The 16,536-nt window shown below is 55.8% G+C and overlaps 1 protein-coding gene across 7 annotated transcripts in view; it reads right to left on the bottom strand.

Moving 5' to 3' along the window:
* The window catches only part of MARK2 (microtubule affinity regulating kinase 2), a 57,175-nt gene that overhangs the window by 4,806 nt on the left and 35,833 nt on the right, over positions 1-16,536 (bottom strand). For 3 of the 7 annotated variants that reach the window (XM_040465941.1, XM_040465943.1, XM_040465942.1), the window contains 14 exons: positions 10,091-10,270; positions 9,811-9,864; positions 6,961-7,009; positions 6,569-6,634; positions 6,410-6,480; positions 6,143-6,199; positions 5,179-5,415; positions 4,045-4,164; positions 3,838-3,937; positions 3,648-3,760; positions 2,530-2,662; positions 2,066-2,244; positions 1,759-1,856; positions 590-751 (listed from right to left, as the gene is read on the bottom strand). In XM_040465941.1, the coding sequence (XP_040321875.1) occupies positions 590-751; positions 1,759-1,856; positions 2,066-2,244; positions 2,530-2,662; positions 3,648-3,760; positions 3,838-3,937; positions 4,045-4,164; positions 5,179-5,415; positions 6,143-6,199; positions 6,410-6,480; positions 6,569-6,634; positions 6,961-7,009; positions 9,811-9,864; positions 10,091-10,270 (1,619 nt within the window). Of the gene's footprint in view, positions 1-589; positions 752-1,758; positions 1,857-2,065; positions 2,245-2,529; positions 2,663-3,647; positions 3,761-3,837; positions 3,938-4,044; positions 4,165-5,178; positions 5,416-6,142; positions 6,200-6,409; positions 6,481-6,568; positions 6,635-6,960; positions 7,010-9,810; positions 9,865-10,090; positions 10,271-15,317; positions 15,440-16,536 lie in introns of those variants that run through there. The other 4 variants (XM_040465948.1, XM_040465945.1, XM_040465946.1 and 1 more) reach the window with 2 other exon arrangements.

Genomic DNA, 16,536 nt, shown 5'->3' with positions numbered 1-16,536 from the left:
CTTGTGGCATCCTGGCGTGGGAACAGGGGAGGGGGACGCTGGGGCAGAGGCAGCCATCACGGAGGACACAGAAGGAAGGGGTGTGACCACTGAGGACACCAGAAAGGAGGACATCTGGGTGGAGGTGGGAGGAGATGGTTTGGGGGAGGGAGGGAGGCAAGGGAGGATACGTGTGTGGAGAGCAGAACAGGCCAGACAGAAGAGGCTCCTTGGGAGCTAGGCACACTGGAGCCTCAAGGGGACAATGTCGACCAACCCTCAAGGATTGAATCCCTTTGATGCTGACTGTCCCTGGGGTCCTAAGGAAGTCCAGGAAGGCTCAGAACAAAAAGGCTTCCTTCTGGAGCCTCGGGACGGCTTCTTGCATATCTGTTCTGAGAGGGAGAACTGGAGGAAAAGAGGGGCATTAAGCTATTTTTTTGTTCCCTCTACTTCCTGACTGCAGGGGACAGAGCCATTGCTTGTGGCTAAGATGCCAAGAACAGAGCAGGACCCCCGGGGAGCGGGGAGAACTTGTTGGGAAGGGTGGGGCGGGGAGGGGGGGGCAGGCTGAGGGCACCGGGTGCGCCAGGTGCCCCAGCACACTTGCCTGGGCCGCGGCACCTCACAGTTACTGTCCGTGGGGGGCAGCCCAGTGGCCTTGTTGGGGTGCACGGAGGCCGACATGGATTTCTGGTGCTGGCGGGGTCGGGCCGCAGAGACTGCGGCGGAAGCAGAAGCCGTGGAGGCCCGGGACCCTGGCATGGTTAGGCTAGGAGACAAAAGCAGCGAAGAGGCCTGGGTTAGGGGTGGGTGGGGGCAGGAGGCTCAGGTTAGGAAGCAAGGGCAGGGCAGGAAGGGCCAGAGCCGGGGAGCCTCGGCAGGATGCAGGTCAGGTCTGGGGAGCAGCAATGGGACTCGAGTCAGAGACCAGGAAGGCGGGGCTGGGAAGCGGAGCACCGGGGGTGAGGAAAGCGAGGCCAAAACCCGGGGGGAGGAAACCAAAAGTGCAGAAAAGCCAACGGGATGGAACTGCCTCTGGGTTGCACTGGTCCCCTAGGAACTCTGAGAACAAGGATGTTTTGTCGACAGAAAGAGCAGGGTGTTGGGGAATTTTCATTAAGCTCGGAAGAGGAGGAGCCAAGAATGCAACACACCAAGAGATGCTGACAGTCAAGGCTAGGGGACCTCTGTTCTCACGGGCACAGCCGGGGTCACCCTCAACACGTATGCCCCTCAGGTGGGACATCTCTCGGTTCTGCCCTGAGCTGGGGCCACCGAACCAAAGCCTCAGGCACTGGGGCCTAGAGGAGCGCAGTTGCTGTGCCCTGGCTGCAGTCAAGAAGCCCGAAGGTGGGGGTGCCTGGCTGGCTCAGTCGCAAGGGCGTGCACCTCTGGATCTCAGGGCCGTGAGTTCGAGCCCCACGCTGGGTGCCGACGTTGCTTAAATTAAATAAATAAATAAACAAACTAACTAACTAAAAAAAAAAAAAAAGGAAAGAAAAAACCCCACCAAATCAGGCGAGAATGCAGCCAAGATGACCACGGAGTCTCACTCGGTGTGCCTGCTGCAAGGAGCAGTCACAGGAGCACAGGGGATGGGAGACTTGGGGTGGGGGGTGGAGAGTGGCAGGGAGGAGGGCTGGTGCGTGGACAAGCTGGACTGGACAGAGCCAGGACGGAACTCCAGGGAGCGGGGGGGGGGGGGGGGGCTGACAGACGTCACCGCCGTGAGATGGCTGTGGGGGAGCATGGTAGGCAGGGCCTGGGTCCACTCACCTGTCTTTGCCATTCTGGATGGAGGCCTGGCCAAGGCTGGCCCTCTCCAAAAGGGGGGAATTCCTGCTTCGGTTTGTGCTGGTGGAGAGGACGCTGTTCTGTGGGAAATAAAGGGCAGAGGTGTATCACAGACACCCAAGTGTTCTGTTCACAGCACTGGCTTTGGGAAAAGAAAGGATTCTGCTTTTCAAACTCTTGGGGGTAGGCTTCGTACAGCAAGCAAACATGGCCCTGGAGGCAAGGTCAGGGAGGCAGCTGGAGGGAGCTGCTTGGAGAGGGTGGGCCCCACTGCAGGAGGGAGGCTCACCGTGGAAGGGGTGGGGGTGGTCTTCTTCCTCTCCAGGCCGGGCAAGGGGCTGGCGGGCACTTTGGCTGTGCTGCTGGCCTTCCGCCCCGACTCCCGGTCGTCCTCAGGCCGCTTATTTTCTGCGTTATTACTCTGAGTCTTCTTAGAGTAGGAATTGGACGTGGGAATGGCAGGACCAGCTGCTGGGTCAGAGGGAATGGATAAGGGCAAGGGGCCAACTAAGTGCCACACACACACACACACACACACACACACACACACACACGGTGCTCTCCTGCAGGCCTGCCAGCAAGCTGGCAAACCCCATGTGAAGTTGAGCGAAGTTAAGTGACTTGCCCAAGGCCATGCTACTAAGACGTGGCTGAAGTGGGACTGAAACTCAGCAGTGTCATCCCAAGCCCCCGGAACCTGTGTCCTTTCAGGAGGGGGTGAGTCCACCACCTGCAACTCCCCAAAGCACTCACCCTGGTCACTGAAGCGCCGCTGCTTGGGGTTGGCCGAGACGCTACGCTGTACCTTGTGGGAGGGGGAAGGGGCATTGCTATTGGTCAGATCAGCTGAAGGCCGGGGCTTCAAGGTGATGGTGTCACCCTCCAGCTGCAAGCAGAGAAAAAGGAGGTAGAAATCATGTGGAGATGCGCACAGGTGGACCCACTTACACACCACCTTGCCCGACACAAATCCTCCCCGGACTCCCATGGGACATACTCCTGCAGGAGCCAGGTGCATCTAAACACTCCTGGAGACACACAGGCCCGGACACAGCTCCTGACAAACAGAGCCAAAGACTCCCGGCCCCCAGCACACGGAAGACCCCCACCCCTAGAGAGGGATACACGTGCCCATAAGAACACACATTCAGACTCCGAAACCACACCCTCCTGCTCCCAGCTAGATTGTTCCTGACCAGGCAAAGGTGAGAACCGAGAGAGGGAGTCCTACACTTCCAGGAGAAGAGCAGGGCGGGGAGGCCAGGAGTGCATGTGGGGACACGCAGATGGTGTGCAAGACCACTCTCCCACACACACCCAGGGACTCACACACAGACACGGTTACCCAGACGGGCACAAGAACAAACACGAAGCCTCCAGATGAACAGACGGGAGGACGGACATACATGCGCACAGATACAGACAGCCAGACACCAGCGACACAAAGACTCAAGACCCGTATAAGAAAGGCACAGAGACCCACACACCCAAACGCCTGGAGACAGACACTTCCAGATGCAGAGGGACACAAACACATGGAAACAGACACGAAGATTTCTCAACAGACAAAGAACTGATCCAGCCAGACCGACCTAAACCCGGCCTAACCAACACAGACTGAGCCAGATCTACTCACCCGCCTGGAAACCCAACCCAGGCCCAGACCCCACCAGCCTTCCTATTCATTCACTGACAGAGACCAGTGAAAGCAAAGGCCAGAGAGCTTTACCCACCAGAGCTGAGGCTTAAAATTCGTCAGCAGAGAGCACACCTACTCAGAGAGGAGCTTCTGCCCTCAACGGGTGCTAGAAGCACGGGGTTGCCAGTGACAGCAAAGCTGGCCAGCAGGGAATAGAGCAGGGGGCACACACCTCAGAGCTCTTGTAGCCCAGGAGCAGATAGGTGGCCATCACCTCGTTGTACCTCTGGCCCACCAGTGAGTCCTGGATCTCTTCCCGTGTGTAACCCATGGACACCATCAATTCTGCACAGGGGGGACATACAGTTAAGGCTGGTCCTGAGTCCTAGGGAGTTCAACCTCACGGCTCAGCAGATCCTCACCTGTCCGCCGGGGGTCCTTGTAGTCAGGGAGTGGCTCCACATAAGGCTTTAATTCGTCATCTTCGTGACCCACATTCATCCATCGATCTTTCATGATTTGCTGGGGGAGCAAAGGGAAGCGTTAAGGGCAAGGAGGAAGGAGACTCAGCTTGGAGGTGTCCCAAGGAACCCAGAACTTTCCAGTCAGCTGGGCTCCTGGCTGCTCACCTCTAAAGTGCCTCTCTTGCTGGGATTGAGAATGAGAAATTTCTTAAGCAGGTTTTCACAGTCCGTGGACATGTAGAACGGAATGCGGTATTTTCCCCTCAGTACCCGCTCCCGTAGCTCCTATAGTAGGAGAGAATTTTATTATTACTATTTTTTAGTTTTTTTAATGTTTGTTTATTTTTGAGAGACAGAGAGAGATAGAGATAAACAGACAGAACACAAGCAGGGGAGGGGCAAAGAGAGAGGGAGACACAGAATCCGAAGCAGGCTCCAGGCTCTGAGCTGCCAGCACAGAGCCCGACGTGGGGCTCCAACCCGCCAACTGCGAGATCATGGTCTCAGCCAAAGTGGAGAGCTTAACCGACTGAGCCACAAAAGCACCCCGAGAAATTTATCATTATTATTATTATTTTTAAGTAAGCTCTATGTCCAACCTGGGGCCTAAACTCACGACCCTGAGATCAAGAGTACCCCTGGTCTACCGACGGAGCCGGCCAGGTGCCCCAGCAGGAGGGAAATTTAAATCACCCCAAGACCAAGGGAAGAAACCTAATATCCAGGCTTCTGAGAGCTTAAGACTTGACCAGGCAGATACGCATGAAACACGGTAGGAGACAGAGAGCCGGAGACAAGGCACCTCACCAGAGAGGCACTGAGGTCAAATACGCCGTGCCCGTTAGCTTGACCAGCCTGAGGCCTGCCATCCAAGTGCCTTGGAAGGGCGAATGGACACACAATCTATAATCTATCCCATCCCTAGAGGAAGGAACTGAGGCCATTCCACTGTGTGCAGAAGGCCCAGTGTCTCCTGCCATACCTTTACCCAGCCCTCCTCTGAAGCTCTGGCTTGGAAAAAGGGTAGAGGTGGCAAAGGTCAGAGGTCAGGCGTGAGACCAAAGGGGCTGAGAATGGAAAGGAGAAGCAATAAAAATGACCTAAGCCTGGGGCACGGGGCTGGCTCAGTTGGTGGAGCACGTGACTTGGTCTCGGGGTTGAGTTTGAGCCCCACGTTCAGTGTAGAGATTACTTAAAAATTAAATCTTTCTATCTATCTATTTTTTCTTATTTAATTTTTTATAATTTATTTATTTTTTATTTATTTAATTTAAGACCTAAGCCTGTGCTTCACTCCACCTTGAGGTTCTGTCCATCAAAAGGCAGGGACCCGCTGACCAGTGTATACAGGATAACTCCCAGGCTCCACACATCCACCTCGGGTCCGTCATACTTTTTGCCCTGGAAGAGCTCTGGGGCAGCATACGGGGGACTGCCGCAGAAGGTATCCAGCTTGTTCCCAAAGGTGAATTCGTTGCTGAAGCCGAAGTCTGCAATCTTGATGTTCATATCAGCATCCAAGAGCAGGTTTTCCGCCTGGGAGGGAAGACGGGAAGATGGAAAATGTTCGGACCGAGCGGACCACGGGAAGGCATCGAACAGGAAGGGGCTGTGGGGGACGGGAGCACAAACAGGAAGTCGTCCCCTGTCTCAGAACATTCTCCACCAACTCCAGGGCAGGCCTTCGGTCCGTGTGAAGAGGCTGGCCCGGAGGAGGGCAGCGCGGGCCACCCCTCACACGGGCGGCCACGGGAGCGCACGGGGGTCGGCGGGCTCGGAGACGCTGCGAGCTGTGCCGGGCTTCCGCCACGTCGGGCTCAGGTTAATCGCGGTCACGTCTGCTAGGACTGGGGGGCCGGGCGCCTGCGAGGTAGTCCACACTCTACCGTCTCTGGGAGAGAGCGGAGTGGGTGCGCGCCTGCAAAGCAGCTGTGGGGCAGCTGCGGGACACTCAACGTCCCTCCCTCGGTCGGCGGCCGGAAGGGCCAGCACAGCCCGCGGCTCTCCTGACGCGCCCGGCAGCACTGGAAGGTGACGTGCCCAGCGAGGAGATGGCAGAGACCCTCCGTTCGCTGGCCGGCTGACCTCTAAGTCCGGTCGTAAGGCCTACAGCGGAAGCAGCCCCAAGGGCTTCCTCATCATCTCCAAAAAATTAAAGGCTAGAGTTTCCCTGAACTCTCAGGGCCCGATGGTTAGGTCACCGTTGACAGGGGGTGAACAACCCAAACCTGACTCAGGGACAGGGGACGAGGGCACGTCTTACCTTTAAGTCTCTATGAACAATAAACTTCTGGTGACAGTACTGCACAGCAGACACTATCTGGAAGGAAGGAAGAAGGGTTAGGCGAGGGGCACCCGAGGGCGGGATGGCGGACCTGCGATCCGGTGACCTAGTTCCAAGCTGCCACATAGATAAGCAAAGCCCGAAGGACCCTCCACAGCCCACTCAGAGACAGGCAGCTCCTCCTCGTATGCCAAATCCCAAAGGGCAGAGGTGGGGCCCACACTCCGCACAGGGAGCCACACCCACCTGGCGGAATTTGGCTCGAGCCTCTTTTTCTTTCATCCTGCCATGAGCCACCAGGTAATCAAACACCTCTCCTGCAAGACACAGGGGTGGGGTCTAGGTCGGAGCTTACCGGGGCCGGGGAACACGGGGGCCCGTGGGAAGAGGTGGTTCCACACCTACCTCCGCTAGCGTACTCCATGACAAGGTAGAGAGTTTTTTCAGTCTCGATCACTTCAAATAACTTAACTGCAACAGAAAGGGCCAAGCCGTGAGTCAGAGAAGTAGGAGGGGCCACACGCTGAGCCCTAACGTGAACAGGGGCATCCCGGGGATGAAAGGTCCCCCCACCCCGCCCCTGCCACAAGGGCAAGCTCCTCTCGTGGCAGCCACACTGCTAAGAAGAGCCCAGGGTGCCAGGGGCAGGGCTGGATCTTGAGCTGGGCATCCCCAGAGGCATCCTCAAAGACTCCCGACTCCAGAAAGCACTGCCTCGGGGAGGGACACAGGCTGGGAAGTGGAGCCGTGCTGTGGAGGAGGAAGGAAGGAAGGAAGGAACGGCATCTGGTTCTCACCTATGTTGGGATGATTCAAAACCTTCATTATTCTTACTTCGCGGAATAGCTGGAAAATAAAATACCAGGGGTCACGCTTGCTTCACTTGCTCCCCTCAGGTCCCCTCCACACGGAGCCACTGTTTGAATTCTTTTCCCAAGAGAGAAAACAGGCGGAGGAAAGAAATGGGGCAGCCGTCCAGGTCCCCCATGCCTGTCCCTGATGGCTGAGAAGTAGGTGAAGGGGAACGAGAGCAGAAGCGTCGGCAGGAGGAAAGCTGGGCTCTAGCGACCTGCACCCTGGGGTTCAGCATCTGGCTAAAGCGGCCAAGTGTCCTCTGTCGCAGTCTCCCCAAATCCAACCCCCAAAGAGCAGACGGGTTTGGCTGGGTGCCTCTGAAGGAGGGAGCGTGAGCCCGTGTACATGAATATTCAGAACCAGGGCTGCTGCTAAAGTTCAGTGACAAAACAGCCTCCAGCTTGGTCTGCGTGAAGGGGTGGGGGCTGGCAGGGGGGTCCCCACCGTCTTCTGGTTTACAGAAGTCAGAGGGCTCTGCACTGGTGGGCAGGCCCTTCTCTCCCGGGCCTCTGGGGTGGTGACAGAAGAAGCCGCTCCTATATATAGCTGATGCCAATTTTAATCAAGCCCACCTCCACACACTCACGCTCTCTTTGTGAAACAAAATCAGGGACTCCAAAGCATGTATTTCCATAAAGAAAGATGACAGAAACGAACTCCATCCCCTCTGCGGGGGCCAGAGAACTGGAGGTGGGATCTTGGTAACTTCCAGGCCTCACCGTTTGCACAAAGAGCAGACGTAGTTGTTTGCATTTTGTTGTTTTTTGGGGGGGTGGGGGGTGGTAAGGGGAGGAGAGGTCTCTCCAGGACCTCTGGAGGTAATTCAGGATATAGTTCATGGAATAAAGTGAACACGGTTTTTTTGTTTTTTGTTTTCCCTTTAAGGAGGTCCGAGAGCTTTTGTGAGCTGAAAAGGAAGAGACGGGCTTTCCAATCTTCAGGAACCTGATTCTGAACTTGGCTCCCTTTTCATGTTAGAGCCCAGGTTTCTCTTGCTTTCTTCCCTGGTCCAGCAGTTGTCTTGGATGAGAGGCAAAAAGTCCTGGACGCCACCTCAGGGGTGGTAAGCAACGCTGAAGTGGGGCTGGAGGCAGCTGCCCGGGTTCTTCCCCTGAGGGCACCCACTTGGCCTGGAAGGGACATTCTCTGGGAGAACATGGAGTTTTCTGAGCTCAGCTGAGAACCCTGGGGGGGCTAGATTCTTCAGTGTTGTCCTTCCTACGGATCACTGCTGGGATCAGATTTAAACAGAGTGATTCGGCCAGAATCAGACTGGCCTTGGTAACAGAGTGTGTTAAAAGGCTTTTAAACTGGCTACGTTTGTCCGGGATTGGTGCCTTCCAGCCAGTCAGGAAGAGGCAAGCAGGAAAGAGAGGTAGGAAATAAGATGGCCAGGCCGACTCTGGCAGTTATCATATGGCAGGCTGGACCGCACCAAAGACCAAATGGCCCACACCAAGCTGGCTCCGACTCTGTAGGCTCTGAGCCAACATGTCAAGAGTAGCCCTCTTTCCCTTTCTTCGGGAAAGCCCCAGGCAGGAAAGCCCTGGTGATGGCAGCAACGTTTCCTCTGAACCAAAGAACCTTGAGGGGATCCCGGGGCTTGAGTGAGCACCAACCAGGAAACACTTTGCTTTTGACTGCCAGCGTGTCAAGGCACCTCAACCTCCACACCGTAATTCTGTGAACGCCTCTCTCAATACCAGCCCCCAAGCCCTAGTCCTAAGCTTCTCGATCTCACCGTAGTTGACTGTTAGCATGAGGTTATGCCCTCTCTTAAACAACAGGGTGCTCCTGAAAAGAAAATTTCAGCTTACCTCGTGAGAGAACCAGGTGAAGCAAGATCAGAAAATCTGAGCCAGGGTCAGCTGGAGTATGGGGGCACAAGGAAATCTGACTGACCTGAACAGGGGAGGCTTTTGGGGAGCCAGACGGGAGACTTCCTCTTTCCCCCAACTGCTGGAGCCCAGCATGGGAGGAGAGGGCAGAGAGTGTCCAGTTCTACGCCAACCCATCACTGGCAAGCTGTCTCATTCTGCAAATCAAAGCCTCCTTTTCGCGTTCCTACCAGCTTTTCATAGTTTCCCGACCGGGGCGGGTATGTGTTCCCACCTGGAGGACTCCCCTGTTCAGCTAAGACTGACCTCAGTTTCCCACCGTAAATAAAGGAGGGAAGAAAAAGTTCAACCTCATCTAGCGAACACTACATGTGGATGACTCTGTGACTTTTAGCCAAGAGAAGCCTAGGAGTGAGAAGGCAAACTGGGACTACCTGTCCTTTATCTGCACAAACTGTCAGGGGCTTGAAACTGGAGTCGAGCTTCTAAAAACCCAACCTTCTATACTCATCCCCTAAAAGGCTGCTGGCACAGAATCTGGTGGCAGGCTCCCTGCCCCCTCTTATCCCTGTACTTCCAGAGCCACTCCCCTGGATCGTTCTAGATCTTGGAATCACCAAACGCATGTTTCTAGAAATGGCTAGGAACGTTGTGTTTTTGCATAGGGCCACAGGCCAGCAGATGACACGATGCAGGAAGTAGGTCAGACAGGCCAAATGGCAGGGAAGGGCAGAAAGACTTCTAAAGAGCCAGTGCCCGTGGCCAGGAAGCCTACCCAGGGGGAGTCAATGCAGTGGATCCCATCAGAGCCCCACAGGTAGCAGAGCCACAGAGCACTGGGGACAGTGAAAAGACGAAGAGATTTTAAAAATGGGGATTCAAGGGGAGGCCCACACGGGATCGCTGACCCCTGATGAGAGGTTTAAAAACGAACAGAAGATGTTGTATGCTTACTTTCTGGAGGCTGGAGGAGTTCAGTTGAGTCTTGTCAATGATCTTCACAGCTACCTGCACGTGAGACAAAAAGCCCAAGTTTCCCTCTCTGAACAGGAGAGACCCAGGACTCGACTCTCCCTCCTCCTCTAACCCCATCCCCGTCAACACATCTATCTGTCCAGATTTCATTTCCAGCTGACAAATAAGAGGTGGCTGTGGCAGCAGTCCCACCGCTACCTCCTGGGTGCCAACAGTTGGGGGGTGTGGCCACGCCCCACGGCCCGTCCCCAGAGCTCACCTCCTTCCCGGTCAGGATGTGCCGGGCCAGCTTCACCTTGGCGAAGTTGCCCTTGCCGATGGTCTTAAGGAGCCGGTAGTTGCCGATATGGGGCTGCTCGTCAGCAGAGGCGGCTGAGTTGCGGCCCCGCAGCATGTTGGACTTACTGCTGGGCTTGGGGTCAAGGTGTCCCAAGGTGGGCTGTGGGGTGGAAACACGCACACCTTTCAGGACGCTGACTTCTCAGTTCCCCTTATCGTTGCCCTTAGCTCTCCGCAAAAAAACCTAAGAGGCTGGGGCGGAGGTGGGTGGGGAGGGGTGGACGGCAGGGGGCTGGCAGGCAGGCAGAGTCAGAAGGCAGTGGGGGGAGGAGGAGGAGATAAGGAGCGCCGGTCTTCAGTGCCAACATCCCGTGGGCGTGGGAGCCCGGGCCCCGCACCGCAGGGCGGTGCAATCGGCCCTTAACAACCCACCAGCCCTCCACGTCCTGCAGGAGAGCGCCTCCTACTGCTCGCCCAGCTGCCTCTTCACGCCGTGAGGCTGCGCAGCAGAACATCAGAATTCCTTCCCGGCACTCAGCGCCATGCCGCCCTTCACCTTCACCTTTAGCATTTGTCACTTTACACCGATTTGCCGTCCATCCCGTTGAGACGGGAGCGCATGAAGGCGGGCGTACGTCATTTACTCACTGATACATCCCAGCCCCTACACGATCTGAATTCTGGGAGATGCTCACTCAAACACCTGCGCAACGAACATGCCGAATGACAGGGTCTGAGCAAGGCAACCGTCTGCCCTCCCGGGACGGCCCGCAGCTCGGGCCAACGGTGTGAGGACGCAGAGATGACAGCAACGGCACTGAACAGCTCCGCATACGTGACACAAAAAGGGTGCAACCCAGACGAACGCACACGTGTCCACGAAGACTTGTGTGTTCCTCAGAGGGCTAAACCCGGAGTCACCGTGTGACCCGGCAGTGCCACTCCCAGGTGCAGCACATCACAGAAGTGGAAACAGACGTCCACACAAAAACTCATACACCAGTGCCTGCTGGGAACAGCCCACAGTCACAACAGCCAAAAAGGGGAAACAACACAAACGTCTGTCAGTTGGCAAACGGACGGACACATTGCAGGATATCCACGTGGTGGAATATTCGTTGGCAATCAGAAGAAATGAAGCAGTGACACGCGCTACAACACGGACAGACCCTGAAAACCTTCCACTACGTGAATAAAGCTGGTCACAAAGGACCACGTATTGTATGAGCCCATGTATTTGAGATGTTGAGAACAGGCAAATCCAGAGAGACAGAAAGATCAGTCTAGGGCTGAGGAGGGTGGAGATTTAGGGGGGACAACTAAGGGGTACGAGGTTTCTTTCTGTGAGAACGAAAATCTCCTAATGAAATGTTGATTGTGGTGACGGATACACAGCTCTGTGAATTTACTCAAAGCCAGTTACTTGTACACCTTCAATGGATAAATTGTGGGGCGCCTGGCTGGCTCAGTTGGTCGAGTGTCCGACTCTTGGTTTCGGCTCAGGTCACGATCCCTGGGTGGTGGGATCGGCCCCACGTTGGGCTCTGTGCTGAGCATAGAGTCCGCTTAAGGTTTTCGCTCTCGCCCCCTCTGCCCCTCTCCTTGTGCACACTCTCAAATAAAAGTAAAAGTAAAAAATAAAATAAATGGGTGGACTGTATGGCACGGGAACGGGTGAATACAAGTGCTGGGAGTCTGGTCTGATCTTGTTTGGAGCCCCACTTTTACTCTCAAAGACCACCAGATGCCCTCACTCCCACATACTGGGGCAAAATGCGGCCAGAGCCTCGTCCTAGAACCATCCAGAGCTACCTTGACAAGTCTGTGTGGAGACAGCGTGGAGGAGAGCGGGGTGACCAGAAGCGTGTGAGTCAAAGTTCTTCCTTTCATGGCCCCCTGAGGCTGTAATGAAGCCCTTCAAAACCACAGAGGAAAGAAATGACTTGCTACCACCCAAAGAACTGTCCAGGGTTTCTCGAAGAAGCTTGCTTCCCTAACCAGATGCTTTCAAGGCAGAAAAACAGTAACACAAAGCAAATACCCTGCTACTGACGGATCCCCCTTCTTCCTTGCCGTCAAGGAAGGCCTTTTTTTTCTCTTTGCATGGTAGCTGCTGGCTGATTTGGGGTAAACTGTCTGACTCGGATCCTGAAAGCTCATGGATTTAGGCCTTCGAGGAGAAAAAAGACCCCGTGCATATGGCAGCTTTTGAAGGGAAAGGTTCCTGACATCTCAGCAGAGTCCCTTTTAACCTCTTTTGCCCTTTAGGGAGTGTTCTCTCTCCTGCAAGTCCTCACCAGTCAGGTCCTCAAAGCCTTTGCTGTCTGCCCACTCCAGCCCACCCAACTCTCTTGGCCTCTGTGCTTCAGACACCCGGTTGCTCACTTAAACCTGGTTGGTCCTCAGTGTTTGCTAGAACAGATTTTCTTTTTCTTTCTTTTTTTTTTTTTTTTTTTTAATGTTTATTTTTTTGAGAGAGAGTGCAAGCAGGGGAGGGGCAGAAAGAGAGAGAGGGTGAGGGACAGAGGATCCCGAGCAGGCTCTGCGCTGACAGCAGAGAGCCCGATATGGGACTCGAACTCACAAGCCATGAGATCATGACCTGAGCCAAACTCGGGACACTCAACCGACTGAGCCACCCGGGCGCCCCTAAGACCAATAGGTTTTCAAACATCTGTTTTTTACCCTGCCAAAGCAACCGTAGGATTCACATCCCTTGGAGACAAGGACATTCCTCGGCCCTGCTGGTACTTGCCTTTGGCTCAGTCTACCAAGGGGTACCCTGAGCCCCGTCCATCAGGGTCCTGAAGGTCTGGCCTCCGCGCGCGGCCTACCTCTTCTCAGTCCCATTCTCCCAGCAAGTGCTGCTAGACTGTCTGCTCGCTACCTGGCCTGCCTCAGAGGGCGTGACAGGGGAGACCTTCCCTCTGCCCCAGCTCTCACGAGAGGAAGATGGGTGGGAAAGTGTCCTCGGCAACCACCAATTCACCTCCTGACTTTGTCCCTCCCCTCTCTTCTGAGGATCCGAGGACTTGGCAGACTCAAAGTCCTCAAAACTTGTAACAGGAATTTAGCGTACACTTGAAGGTTTGGGCCCTCTGCCCCTCTGAAGCCAAATCTGGGAATCCCACTGTCCTTCTTGACTTCTGCTCTGCCCATCCCTCTTGGTGTCCCTGGCTCCAGGGGCTGGTCACTGTGGTACAACAGGATGGCTTTCCCCGCCAGGCTCAGCTGCGCACTGGGCCTCAAAACGTCAACTAAACACAAGAGGGGCCCTGCCATCCACCTCCCTCCTTTCAGGGGTCGAGAGGTGTGGTTACGAGTGCAAATGCCAGAGACAAATCCTAAATCTGCCAATTACTCAACACATGCTAACTTTATTATTATCAACACCACCCTTAAGAGGGAGATGAGAGTAAAAAGGGTGAAGGAAACCATCCAAAAGATGACCAGTGCACGGTGATTCCACACATCTGGGTCAGGAGATGGTCTAGCGGGGGCCGAGGAGCTCTGCCCAGCGGAACTAGGTTCAAGTCCTGGCTCCCCTACTTACTGGTATTAGTTTTCTCATCTGTAAAGTGGTGATAAAATATTCCCAACTTCACTTGAGGTGAGAGAACACACATAAAATGCTTTATCCAGTACAGCATGAAGAGCGACCCGTATCGCAATTATTTTTAGTTCCCAAATACTATTGTCTTTGTCAACAAGACTTCCACCTCTTAGTGGAGCCCTCCTAGCCTGCACCAGCACCTCCAGCCTTCACGGGAGGCAACTAGACAGGACAGCCATGAAGGGCTGGTTCCAAGCCGGGCATCCGGAACAGAGGGAAGGTTCTGCTTGTCCAGGACCCAGAGAAGCAGAGAACAGGGGCTGTGCTCTTTGATCCCCTGCTCCCAAATTCACCCACTCGCCTTTCAGGACCGAATCACCCAACTCTCAGGACTCAAAAGAGCGTAGCCGTCCCTCCCTTTTGCCTCTTCTCTGAGACACAGCAGGGATGGGGGGGGGGGGCGGGCAGGGTGAGGAGAGCCCAGGGGAGGAAGGGAAGAAAGGAGAAAGGGAGTGGAGAAAAGAGAAAGTCTCCAGTAGAAAACGTTTCTTGGACCGAGGCCCCATGTGAGGTGGCCGCCCTGAAGGCTAAAGTGGAGGTAAGGGCATGGAGACCATCTGTCTCTTCCACGGTCCTGACTAGGCCCACTCAGCGCAGACCCAGATCTCACCACTGTGTGGGGGGCTGGGGACTGGCTGCCCTTCCAGGCCCCCCATAGCCCCCAGGGTTTCGCTAAATCCACACTCTTCCCTCCACCTCTGTCCTCCTTGCTCACAGTAAGGCAGGAACACCAGACATCCCCAAAGCTCTGGCCCACGGCGTACCACAGGCAGACCCTAAAAATCTGAGCATGTCTGTTGCAAGTTGACAGCATGGCTCTCAGGCAGCTTTTGGAAAGAACAGGGGGTTGCCCTGTGAGACAGTATCTGGGACCAAGGGCAGACCACACAGGTTACTCAAGCACGCTCGACTCAGAAGCAGGACTTGAACCGCTTCGGGGGCTCAACAGATGGTGGAATGTAGAACCCAGGGAGAAGAGAAAGGGCCTTCTATCCAGTGGGCCCTTCAACCTGGGATCTCCAAACTCAGCCTTAGGCGTGTTGCCAGGTTCGCCCGGAAGACAGCCTCCACCCCGGAGGCCCAGCGCTGACTCAGGTAGGCAGGGCCCCTTCCCTAATGCTGGGGGCTCCTACCAACAGTTCTCCCCGAGCACAGTGCTCCCCGAGAACGGCTCATGCTGTGGGACTGGGCATTCAGGCCTGGCCTCAAGTGTCCTGAGACTTCCCCAGGACTCGGAAGGGTGACAAGCAGGCACTCCCTGGCCAGAGGCACAGTATGCCTGGGCCCCACGGGAGGAAGAAAAGGATCCCCTGGGCACTGGCCCCGGGCGGCCGGCCGCCCCAGATCCCAGTCTCCCACCGGCGCACCCTCCCTGGTTCTCCTCTCACCCTGGGGGGCGCCTGCTGACTCAACCCGTGGAGACTCTTCTGGTATTTGCCCCCTCTTCCCTTCCCAGCCAGTGCCTCTTTCCATGAATTTTACTACCTGTGCTAGCGCCTGGCTCCACTTAGCAATTCTTTAAAGATCCTGTGTTTGGGTGGGAGGGAGGAGGGAGGATGGGGGCAATCCTACAGCAGAGAAGGGGAAAACATACCCGGCTGGAGAAAGGGACAAGGACTACCGGCAGCTTCCATTCAGCGGAGCCCACAGCAGAACCTGTCAGGCAGCGAGGGCAAAGTACAGAGGCCGGGAAGAGCCAGGCCCAGGGCGGGGGCTGCCGGCTCTGCCAGCCACCCTTACTCAGCCGAAGCAGGCGACACCTTCCACCACCTCCTCAGTGAAAAACAGTGAAGCAGCCGGGCCCGAGCAGCTCCTGCCTGGGAACCTGGACTGTGTCGCAACCGAAACCACCAGTAGCAGAGGGAGACCGGGCTTGGCAAGGAGAGCAACAGGGACGAAAAGCCCCACAGCTTCCCGCAGGCCAGGGCCCCGTGGCCAGAAAATGCACGCCGTCCCAGGACACTACACCGGGAGCAAGGTGGGAGGAAAGGGGCAGGAAGGGAAGGGGAAGGAAGGCAGACAGAGAGAGAGAAAGAGGCGGGTTTAGATCAACTTCCTTCTCCCTTCCCCTCCCCCTCCCCGGAAGCGGGCTGCCCCACCCTCCCCAAGGTGCTTTGCCGGGTAACAGCTGGGAGAGGGTGAGGAGCCTCACTCCAGCCAGGGCGGTCATAAAAGTCCTTATCTCACCCGCAGCAGGTGGGACCTGGGTAGGGGCTCCAATTGGCTGGGAGGCGTGTGCGTGAATCAGGCGTGCCGACCCAGAGAGCAGCAGCCTTGCTGCTGGACCGGCAAACTACCCGCGGAGAACAAGGCGGGGGTTAAGCAGAAACCAGCAATCCAACAGTGGCAGATGGACCTCCTGCTTCACAAAAAGCAGTGTTTAACTGAGAAAACGCATAATCCACTTAGACATAAAATATTCTGGACATCATTTCAGGGAGTTCTGGGACCCCGTGAAGAAGCCCCTTTAGAGGTCGATGGGTTCTAGACTAAAAACCTTCGTCACTGATACAGAACGAGGCATTTAATCCTACAACTTGCCCAAAAGATGGAGAACCAACCAAATGTCCCTCTGAGTCCCTTCCAGCCCTGCTTCTGGGAGTCCATCCCTAGGCTCCTGCCTAACCTCCAGGTAGTCTCCATCACCGCCCCCCTCCCACCCCAACGATACTGTTTTAAGAACTTGGGAGGGCTGGAGGCAGCAGGGATGCTGGAGCTCATGCCTTCCCCCTGCAAAGCCCTGCTGTCTGGGCACCTGCTTAACATGGGGCTCCTGGAGACCCCCCTTGTCTGAGTTCTGAGTCCTGGGCACA

Source organism: Herpailurus yagouaroundi, unplaced genomic scaffold (genome assembly GCF_014898765.1).
Source record: "Herpailurus yagouaroundi ecotype Mexico unplaced genomic scaffold, PumYag 569, whole genome shotgun sequence".
Lineage (NCBI taxonomy): Eukaryota > Metazoa > Chordata > Mammalia > Carnivora > Felidae > Herpailurus > Herpailurus yagouaroundi.
The sequence above is the reverse complement of the archived record's forward strand: the minus strand, read 5'-3'. Positions and strand labels throughout refer to the sequence as shown.